Source organism: Patella vulgata, chromosome 7 (genome assembly GCF_932274485.2).
Source record: "Patella vulgata chromosome 7, xgPatVulg1.2, whole genome shotgun sequence".
Lineage (NCBI taxonomy): Eukaryota > Metazoa > Mollusca > Gastropoda > Patellidae > Patella > Patella vulgata.
Genome location: NC_065885.2, coordinates 58,387,357 through 58,398,616, shown reverse-complemented (window position 1 = coordinate 58,398,616; position 11,260 = coordinate 58,387,357). Strand labels below are relative to the sequence as shown.

Here is an 11,260-nt window from a genome sequence, read left to right as displayed (position 1 = left end):
ATAAGTATAGAGACAACAATGATTGTTTAGGGTTGGAATCACACACATTAATAAATACAAATAATACAAATTCGATATTAGAGTAGGCCATAGTGCCGCTTCCCGGGCAAATTCCCCCCATAGCACACTGCATGGCGTATGTACGTCTTCATTAGCCCAGTCGGAGAACAACAGTAGGACGTTAAACACCATTTCATTTCATTTTTTTCACTTGTATATGTTAACGTATATGAAGCGCGACTTGTAAACGGACTTTATTCTTTAATGTTTATTTATAACGACCTTGACCTTGATTAAAGGTTATGTATGAAAAGGATTTTATAAGATAGATGTGATATATATTAGTAGAGAATAATTTAACTCATCGCTAATATATCGACATTGTCAGGCTGTAATCTTACGTGGATTACTTTTGTGGTATGTATTTTTAAAACACAATATTGGATAGTTTTAATAAAAGCTAGAATTTAATGGGCAGTGGTTTACTCACTAGTCATTCACGGTTCGTTAGAAATCGAGTGACGGATATCTACGGAAGGCCATTACTGCCTCATAATATGGTGATTTTGATTTATCACCCAATAACATTCTACAGTAGATGAATTTCATAATCTACTGCGATATCTCTTTGCATGAATTTGATAGGTCAATTAAAAAGGAACTCCTTTTTTTTCAAAAAAACAATTCATTTTATTAAAAAGGAACTATTTTTATTTAATTGAATTTTATGGAAACACTGGGTCAATATAAAGGAATTATGTATCACTACGCCTTAATATTATCAGGTTCCGTAAAAGTGGAATATATATCAAAGAATTATATTTATTTATTTTGTGCATGTAAGAAATGATTGGGTGATAAATGAAATCTCTTATTCGTCTTTTTTTGATATCAAAAAATATCAACACTCGTCGATAAAGTAAAAAAGACTCGTAGGAGATTCTCTATATATGTCTTTTTTGTTACATGGCGATTTTGGTATGATATGCCGATTCTGTTATGGTGCGCGTGTACGTCGATATACTATTATGTGGTGATTCGGCAATTATATTGTGGTTAATAGGATATTCTATCGCCCCTTTATTATGTCGTCTTTTGATTGTGTTTATCTATTAAGAGGTGATTTGACGGACATTGTCGAATATATTTATGCATAATCGGTATTTTTTTAGAGATCTCAGAACTCACATTTTCAAAATACGTGAATACATCCACACAAATAGTTTATGATATATCCATACAAATAGTTTATGATATATCCCCACAAATAGTTTATAATACATCCACACAAATAGTTTATAATATATCCATACAAATAGTTTATAATACATCCACACAAATAGTTTATAATACATCCACACAAATAGTTTATAATATATCCACACATAGTTTATAATACATCCACACAAATAGTTTATAATATATCCACACAAATAGTTAATAATCTATCCATACATTTCCCTTGTTTTTTCTTACTTTCCAAAAGGATTAACCAAGTATTACCTGGCCTCTTCTTGTAATTTGGTTGTTATCGATAGCTTTCTCCCGGAAATGAAAATACCATCACGGAATAGACGAAAGGTTCGAGTTCCTTGGATTTCACAAAATGGAGCCGAGGCGTTGTATTCTTCTATCTCAACTGTCGGGGTTGGGAAAAGCCTGAATTTCAAAATTGTTGATATAAGTTTATATAATTTATTCTTGATAGGCATTTTCAAAATATGTATTAATTATTGTTAGATAATTTTAAAATATGTATTAATAGATGTTAGACACTTTTCAAATAGACATTTTTTTTGTTCTTTCTCAGATACAGATAACCGATGTCACGATTTCCAAGATGGCGATAATAGACTCTGTCAACCATATACTAGAAGAACTAGTTAAATATATACCTGGTGTAGTGTATGATTTTATACCAGAATCTAAAATTAGTAGATCTTTATTGATTGGTACCGCAACAGGTGCTCTGGCGTATCTGATCTTTAAGAAGCGGTATCGTTTACCCCCTGGACCTTTTGCTTGGCCTTTGATTGGAAATACAGAATGTGAGTATTATCATTACTTTATACTTTAGCTTACTTTAGACTTTTACATATCGCGGACAATGAATGTGCAAAACACACAGAAGCTTTTGGATTTGGTCAATGAACGTACAAAACACACACATGCTTTTGGATTTGGCAATGAACGTACAAAACACAGTCATGCCTTTGTACAAAACACATAGAACCCGTGCATTGGTCGATACACGTTCAACACAGAAGCTCTTGCATTTGGCCAATGAATGTACATAACACACAGAAGCTTTTGTATTTGGCCAATGAATATACAAAACAAACAGAAGATTTTGCATTTGGCCAATGAATATACAAAACACACAGAAGCTTTTGCATTTGGCCAATGAATGTACAAACACACAGAAACTTTTGCATTTGTTCAATGAATGTACAAAACACACACCAGCTTTTACATTTGGCAAATGAACGTACAAAACATACTGATACTTGGGCCAGTGAACGTACAAAACATATTGAAACTTTTGCATTGGGCCAGTGAACGTACAAAACATACTGAAACTTTTGCATTGGGCCAGTGAACGTACAAAACACATTTAAGCTTTAACAATTAGCCAACGAACTTAAAAAAAAGAATAAATATGCGAGTTTTAAATACAAATATCAAAATAAAACATCTAGTATTGATTTGTGTCTAATTATATAATATAATTTCAGTGTACACAAAAGGCAACATCGCTAAGAAATTTCTGGATTTGTCTAAGAAATATGGACCAGCTTTTACTTATTACATGGGTAAGAAACGTGGCGTGAGTGATAAACATTTTCCCAGGTCCGTATGTTCAACAATAGATGAATAAAATACGCGTACATTTAAATTCGTGAACATTTTAGAGCTATTGAAAATTCGTTAAACTTTTTAATAGCCTAACGCAACCCCCATGGCCATTTTCGACAAATAATTGAAACGTCGGTTTCTGGAATTGGAAGTAGAACAATGTTGTTACTGGGCATTACACTTCCCAGGTAGCAAATAGCCGTCATGTCGCTGTATTCGTGCCATCTCGCACATGTGTGCACGTAGCCATGGTGATTGACCCCGGGATGTAAATAAAAAACAAAACTTGTGTATCACAATTTGTAACGGTACTTAAAGTTTATTACTAACTTTTTGATATAGGTTAATGGTGAATGATTTTAATTGACTGCTTTCCGGACGTGTGTCGCAGTAGAAAAGTAGGACGTTTAACCCTATTTTATTTCATTTTTAGTGAAAACTCAGCTGCAGACCATCAAGTTTTGATTACGTCCATACAATTAATAATATGTGCGTATGGATTTGTCTTTGTACGTAATTTGAGGATCCTGGAAAAATGAAAATGCGATTTCCAGTACTGGAAAATACTGGAAAAACAAGATTACCCCTTGAAACTCCTGGAATATTAACATTTGTGGTTTCGCTATATACTTTAATATAAAGCTGAACTAGTAGACAAATGTCCCTGCCACAGTTGTTGATATGTCGAAAGAATAATTGGACACTGCAAATGGATACAATTTTGCTTGTAAAAAACGAATAAACTATGTTGAAATCTAATTTTGATGAGATCCTTTATTTTTTTCAAGTCAGTCGAACAATGTTCTTCAAGTGTAAAAAAAAAATATATATTGTGATGTAGACTTCTATTCAGGGACTCCTGGAATCTGGTAAATAACTCCTGGAATTTTAAGTCTTCTGGGTTGTGCACACCCTGTTAAATTAATGTGTATATTTCAGGACCATTACGATCTCCACGAACATGTATAAGAAAAGATAAGATTTTACTGTATCACAGCGCCCATTTCAGATATTATAGAACATAAAATAATTAGTAATATAAGAAAATATATATCATCTGTGTACCATAACTGTGTATTATATTAATATTTACATTTCAGAACCAAGCCGATGTCATATGTTTAAATATATATTATAACAATGTATTATATTAATATTTCAAGTACGAATATATTTTACTATTATAACAATGTTTAATAGTTATATTTCAGGGCAAATAAGGTGTGTTATATGTATACAGCATATCATATGTTTAAATATATGATAACAATGTATAATATTAATTCATAGAAATAAATATTTTAGTACTATAGCAATCTATTGTATTAATAGTTCATGTACCAACACGATGTCTTATTTCTATTATAGTATTATACCAATATATAATATCAGATCTTATATAGAATATATATTTCAGTTCAATAACATTGTATAATATTAATATTTCAGGACCAATACGATGTCTTATATTAAACCGTATTGATGTTATTAATGAAGCTTTGCTGACCAAGGGAGCTAACTACTCGGATCGGTATACGGTGTATTCTAGTAAGTAAGCATTGTTTTACAGGAAGCTAACTACTCGGATGCTCCGGTATAGGATCTCGGCGTGGACACAGAAGTGCATTGGCGTTTTCAAAGCCGGTTCTGGCTTTTTCTCGGGGCTTATAAAAAAACCTATTAAATGTTGTGTCTAGCCCCATGTTCCAATTCGTAGCCTGTGTATAAGGCTACATGGTGGATAGAATTTGAAGAAAATTGACAAACACGTCACTGTTAGAGAAATGTTTGCGCAGGTTACCATAGAAAATAAAACAATTCTATATGTTCGTCTCAAATAAAATCAGTAAAATGTCTGCTAGACGTTAAACCTAACATCATACACTTATGCAGCGTTTTATCCTCTGTTTATTCTAGACGTTTATTACTATATAATCACACAGCTTATATAGCTTTCATCCGCTGATTTTTTCTAGCTGAAGTTCTTTTCGAAGGGGGAGAAGACATTATCAACGGTAGATATGGTACTGGATGGAAACTTAGAAGAAAGTTAGCCAGTCGTGCTATGAGGTAATAGTAAATGATAGATAAATCAATGCCCGCAAAACTCTTTCATCCGCTGTTTTTTTCTAGCTGAAGTTCTTTTCGAAGGGGGAGAAGACATTATCAACGGTAGATATGGTACTGGATGGAAACTTAGAAGAAAGTTAGCCAGTCGTGCTATGAGGTAATAGTAAATGATAGATAAATCAATGCCCGCAAAACTCTTAAAATTTAAACTGATGATATTTTTACCATATCAGGTTATGTTAACGTTACTGTTACCATCTCAGGTTATGTTAACGTTACTGTTACCATCTCAGGTTATGTTAACGTTACTGTTACCATCTTAGGTTAGTTTAACGTTATTATTACCAGTTCAGGCTAATTTAACGTTATATTACCATTTCAGGTTATTTTTACGTTACTGATACCATCTCAAGTTATGATAACGTTAGTATTTTGCAGTTCAGGCTATTTTAACGTTATATTACCATTTCTGGTTATTTTAACGTTATTGTTACCATTTCAGGTTATTTTAACGTTATTGTTACCATCTCAGGATAACGTCAGTATTACCAATTCAGGCTATTTAAATGTTTCATTACCATTTCAGGTATTTTAACGTTATTGTTACCATCTCAGGGCATTTTAACGTTATACGTATTGCTATTTCAGGTTATTTTAACGTTAGTGTTACCATCTCAGGGTATTTTAACGTTATTATTATTATTTCGGGTTATTGTAACGTTAGTATTGCCATTTCAGGTTATTTTAACCTCATTATTACCAGTTCAGGTTATTTAGCATTTATAGGGTTTTTTGGGGTGGTTTTTTTAACGTTACTGATACCAGTTCAGGTTATTGTAATACTATTGTTATCATTATTTCAGGTTATTTTGACGATATTGTTATAAGTTTAGAGTTTCTTTAAACGCTATTGTTACCATTTAGGTTTTTTGACTGTTGTCATTTCAGGTTATTTATGTCGAGTGAAAACTTTAATATCAAGTTAGAAGAAGCCGTATCTAAAACAGCGGAAGCCATGTTGAAAGAGACAGGACCCTTTGATCCTAAACCCTACATGTTCTTTACAACTTTAAATATTTTAGGGGGCATGGTTTTCGGAACAAAGTAAGAATATGGTATTTTACTGTATGATTTTGACATGGGAATAATTATTTAATAAAACCAGTGATTCCAACATTTTTTAGCTATCACCCCATGGTTCCCAGGGTAGATGTACCCCTCCCAATTCCGATGACTTAAGTGCGTTTTTAAATAGATCAGGATATCTTGACGTGATTATAAATATACAATGTCATTGATTGAACCGGACACTATGATAGTATTAGGTCTAGTCAAATATAAAAATCGGATAATAAAATGAAAGAAATTGAAAAACAAATAGAAAAACAATGCTTATTGAAGATATTTAGAACACTAATAATATCGGTATCTAAAGTTTTTTTAAATAGATTTGAAACAATTTCATTAATTGTACTGACTTTCCATTTCCATATTGTTAAGGTATGAATATAATGATGAAACGTACTTGGAAATACTCAACAAGCTGGAAGAGTTTTCTAAACTTGCATCAGAGGGTATATTTCTGGAAAATATGTTTCCACCAGCCAGATGGTTTCCATCCAAAAGGTTTAAACGTGTTGCCCAAGTATTTAAGGAATTTATAGATATTATAAGATATAATATTAAAAAAGTAGAAGACGAATTTGTACCAGGTATGGAATTGTGTTTTTTAGTAACAAATAATTCATTAACTAAGGATTTACACAGGTCATAGTTCTAAATGAAATTAAATGAATTTGAAATGGGGTTTAACGTCCTACTGTTCTGCTCCGAACTGGACTAATGAAGACGGGCATACGCCATACAGTGTGCTATGAGTGAAAATTTGCCTGGACAGCGGCACTACGGCCTACTCTTATATAGAATTCCAGCTGTCAAGGGATCCTTTATGTTCACGCCAATGTGTGCGCAGGACCTCGGTTTTTCGTACCATCCGAACGACTAGACAGCTGTCCTTGTCAGACCCTTCACTGACAAGGGGGGACCACGCCGGAAAAAAGTCATAGTTCTATTGAATACAATAGTAATAAACAGTAATTGTAGTCCATGGAATGGTGACCTCTGTATTTCCAGATCAATCACTAAATGCTATTAAAATAATTTAGCTCTAGATTAATATTAGGACCCACCCACAAGTATTTCAATCGATAATAGGTTTTCGATCATTGCAGGTAAAATAACCAACTTTACAGAAAGTCTTCTTCAAGCAGAGAAAGAAATGCGTGAGGAAGGCGAAGAGAATATGGACCATTTTAAGCATCATAACTTAGTGCTAACTGTATTTGACATATTTTTCGGTATGAAAAAAAATGGTTTTCAGTTCTTTGTGACATTTGAAAAATAAGTAGTTTTGGAGTACCACAGGGACCGGTTTTGGGTCCATAACTTTTTGTGTTGTATGCGCGTCTTGTAGACACAATTATACTATACAGCATAGTAGTTGTAATCATAGTTTTGTCGATAATACCCAACTTTAACGCCCAGCCCTTACCTGTTATCCAGCCCCAACACAGAACTCAGTTAACTTACAAGAAAGAAGGAGAGAGAGAAATGGAGTTTAACGTCCACTTGACACGAACAAGGTCATTTCGCGACTAACACATGGTTCAATTTTATTTCAATAATTCGCTTGCGTGTAGCGGTCTTTAGCAGTGGGAGGAAACCGGAGGATCCGGAGAAAACCCACGAGGTTGGCCAGGCGACCCTACTCCTTGTCACGTACAACCAGGGATTCGAAACCACGCCAGTTGACTCAATGACATACCTTATTATACAGCGCGCACGCGTTAACCATTCGGCCATCAAACTTACAAGAAAAGTTGTGAACTGTTCATTTGCTTACAAATTTACAATACAAGATATTGATATTAAACTGTCTTTCAGCTGGTAACGATACATCAAGACAAACATTATACTGGGCTTTGATGTATATAACTGGTCTTCCTGATGTTCAACACAAAATACAAGATGAAGTTGATTCAGTCGTTGGTAATTATTATTTTTATAAAAAAAAACCATATAATTATATTTATGGGTTACTGTTTAAGGTGGACTCACATTACAAATTTGAAATGTGAACTACACAGGAGTGAAAGTTCAAGTGATCATAATAGGTTTGCCATTTTGGAGTCATGAATAATTCAGTAATCGCAGCCATAGTCGGGGGGTTGGATGGCTGAATGGTTAGCGTGCGCGCGCTGTATCATAAAATCTGTCATTGATTCGACTGGCGTGGTTTCGAATCCCCGGTTGTACGTGCAAGGAGTAGGGTCGCCTGTCCAACCTCGTGGGTTTTCTCCGGGTCCTCCGGTTTCCTCCCACTGCTAAAGACCCCTACGATGTAAATAAAATTAAACCATATGTTAGTCCCGAAATGACCTAGTTTGTATCGAGTGGACGTTAAACCCCATTTCTCTCTCTCTCTCTCTCTCTCTCTCTCTCTCTCTCGAAGCCATAGTTCATGTTATTATTTTGTTGTATTCATTGGCTCTGTTGTATTTGTGAAACGTTTATTCTTTGTATTGTTGTGCATTTTGACTACATGACTATAGTCTTTTGTGACCCTTTAGTCCAAAGAGACCAACATCTGTTTTGTAGCCTTGTTGACTCTTGTGGGCCCTTTAGTCTAAAGTTATTCTTGTTCTTGGTGTTTAACGTTCGCTTCCATCGATTGTGATATCGCAGACAATTCTTATTTGTATTATCCGAGCGCACCCACATGGGTGAGAGAAAACTGGATTACCCGGAGTAAACCCACGAGGTTAAGAAAGAGCCCCTATCTCCAAGCCAGATACGCCCACACCATGGATCGAAACCACCGCCCAGCTAGGACTCAAAGCGCGACACTTTAGACCACCCCTATCCCCTTAGTCTAAAGGGACTAACATCAATTTTATACTCTTGGTGTCTCTGGTGAGCCGTGTAGTCTGTAGAATTTTGTTTGATTACAACGCAACAACATAAGTCCTATAGTAGTGACATCAATTTGATTAAAATATGATAGCATACAGTCTGTAGAAGTTACTTCAGTATAATTTTAAAATACTATATATTACAGGGAATGATAGATATCCAGCTACATCAGATAGAGAAGGTCTGTCCTATACAGATGCTGTATTACATGAAGTCATGAGAATAGGATCAGTAGTACCTGTTGGTGTTCCCCACATGACCAGTTGTGATACCACGATAGATAACGGTAGGAAATATAACGTGAGGGCGGAGCCAGAAATTTTTGCAGGAGGGGGTTTGCCAGGCACCTGTTAAGGAAATTTGACAGTTGACAATGCTATCATCGTCTCTAAATTACGTAGGCAAACATACACACTGAGTTTCGAAAGAGAGAAATCTAACACCCCATTCGACGTCAATTTTTATAATGAATTAATAGATCACAATGTATTTGAATTTCATTGATGCAAAGCATTAATTATGATATCACATTATGTCTGTATCATTATTTTGCGGCTTGAATGCCGATCCCATCCCACCATTTGATGATAAAGGATAAAACACATGACCATCACACTTTTCTCATAAAGATTTGTTTTACATTTTTTTATGTAGCAGAGCAGGGTGCCCCCTGGGTGCCCCCCGGGTCCACCCCTGAGACGTGGCTGTAAAGGGTCATAATCGGCTCCTTGGCTGTGAAAGTGTTTAACCACTAATGAATGAAATAATCTGATTACTACTGGTTCTATTTTACCCAGACTATTAAACAATTTTGTTTGATATTATCCAATAAGAATTGTTTATATAATTCACTGCAAGACATATATAATGTTTGATTTCATCAAATAAGAACGTTGTTTATAATTCACTGCAGGTAAATATGACGTTCCCAAGGGTACCATGGTTTTCATCAATCACTGGGGAATTCAGAATGATCCAGATAATTGGGAAGACGTCGAACAGTTTAAACCAGAAAGATTTTTAGATAAAGGTGGTAAAATGGCACCAAAACCTGAAAACTGGCTTCCATTTAGTGCTGGTAGAAGAGTTTGTCTTGGAGAACCCATGGCTAAACCAGAACTACATTTAATTCTAGCAGGTCTTTGTCAGAGATTAGTCATGGAACCCGAACCAGGAACATCAATTAATTTGGAACCAAAGCTAGACGGACTTATACTTGTCCCTCATCCGTATAAGATCGTGGTTAAGCCACGAATCAACCCTTAAACTTGTATCTTCTTCTAAATATTATTTACTGTATGTTTAATTTTTGTAAATTAGTTGGGGGATTGGAAGGCCGAATGGTTAGCACATGCGTGGTGTATCATAAGGTCTGTCATTGAGTCAACTGGCGTGGTTTCGATTCCCCGGTTGTACGTGACAGGGAGTAGTGTCGCCTGTCCAACCTCGTGAGTTTTCTCCGGGTCCTCCGGGTTCCTCCTACTGCTAAAGACCCCTACGCGCAAAAGAATTATTGAATTAAAATTGAACCATGTGTGAGTCCCGAAATGACCTAGTTTTATCGAGTGGACGTCAACACCCTCTCTCTCTCTCTCTCTCTCTCTCTCAGTTACCATGACAAAATTGTCATCAATCGTATTGCACATATTACCATATGCTGTGTCTCCAAGTATAGTGTTGACATGAAACCACATTCCAAGCAGGTGTGTAGATCCTCGGTATGACGTATCATTTCCTGTGTATGTTTTATGACTTTCGGGCACGTGACATAACATCTGTGATATTACGGAATATAATGAAATCTCAGTGTTTTATACTTTTTAACGTTTACTATCTGATAATGACTGTGTGTCATGTCTCATTTTGCATAACAACCTTGTGTCTGAATACATTCCACTACCACCACCAACACCACCATCATCATACAATCTGAGTGTTTTATACTTTTTAAAAAATGTATTGTCTGTATTTATTGTTTGCTATGTTTTTGTTTTGTATAACAGCCTTCTTGGTATTGTCTATTTTTACCATTGATTCTAATTGTATGGGAACACTTGGTTTAACATAATTTTTATAAATGCATCAATAACTGTATGGGATCACTTGGTTTCATTAAAGGGCAATATTGGTGCCAGCCATTATCACATATGTGTTAGAGCTGCTTAAACACGTTCCAAACATAACACAGGGATCATTGATTGCTACGATAGATACGTAACGAAGGTTTGAAGAACCGAAAGTGACGAAAGCAAAAGGAAAACGTTAGGTATCCTTTATATAACTGACTGAAGTAACGAGCAATAACAGATGTACGGCCAAATTTCTACTTACTAATAATTCCGTCGAAGAACAAAAGTTGTCA

At 35.1% G+C, this 11,260-nt stretch overlaps 1 protein-coding gene across 2 annotated transcripts; it reads left to right on the top strand.

The window, feature by feature from the left end:
• Positions 1-287: 287 nt before the first annotated feature.
• On the top strand, positions 288-11,042 carry LOC126827542 (cytochrome P450 2J2). 2 transcript variants are annotated; one of them, XM_050557000.2, is made up of 11 exons: positions 288-417; positions 1,811-2,048; positions 2,736-2,813; positions 4,306-4,404; positions 4,833-5,083; positions 5,875-6,030; positions 6,427-6,638; positions 7,158-7,283; positions 7,870-7,974; positions 9,044-9,184; positions 9,812-11,042. In XM_050557000.2, exons 5-11 carry the CDS (start codon positions 5,079-5,081, stop codon positions 10,162-10,164), a joined length of 1,098 nt encoding a protein of 365 aa, XP_050412957.2. In that variant the 5' UTR covers positions 288-417; positions 1,811-2,048; positions 2,736-2,813; positions 4,306-4,404; positions 4,833-5,078; the 3' UTR covers positions 10,165-11,042. The 2 variants fall into 2 exon arrangements, with proteins under 2 accessions (XP_050412957.2, XP_055958170.1); XM_056102195.1 differs by lacking the exons at positions 288-417; positions 1,811-2,048 and having other exon boundaries at positions 2,080-2,813.
• The last annotated feature ends 218 nt before the right edge of the window (positions 11,043-11,260 follow it).

Coding starts and splice junctions, on each gene's coding strand:
- LOC126827542 (XM_050557000.2), top strand. Junction 6,031..6,426: donor GGCATGGTTTTCGGAACAAA/GTAAGAATATGG, acceptor CATATTGTTAAG/GTATGAATATAATGATGAAA. Junction 7,975..9,043: donor TGAAGTTGATTCAGTCGTTG/GTAATTATTATT, acceptor TATATATTACAG/GGAATGATAGATATCCAGCT.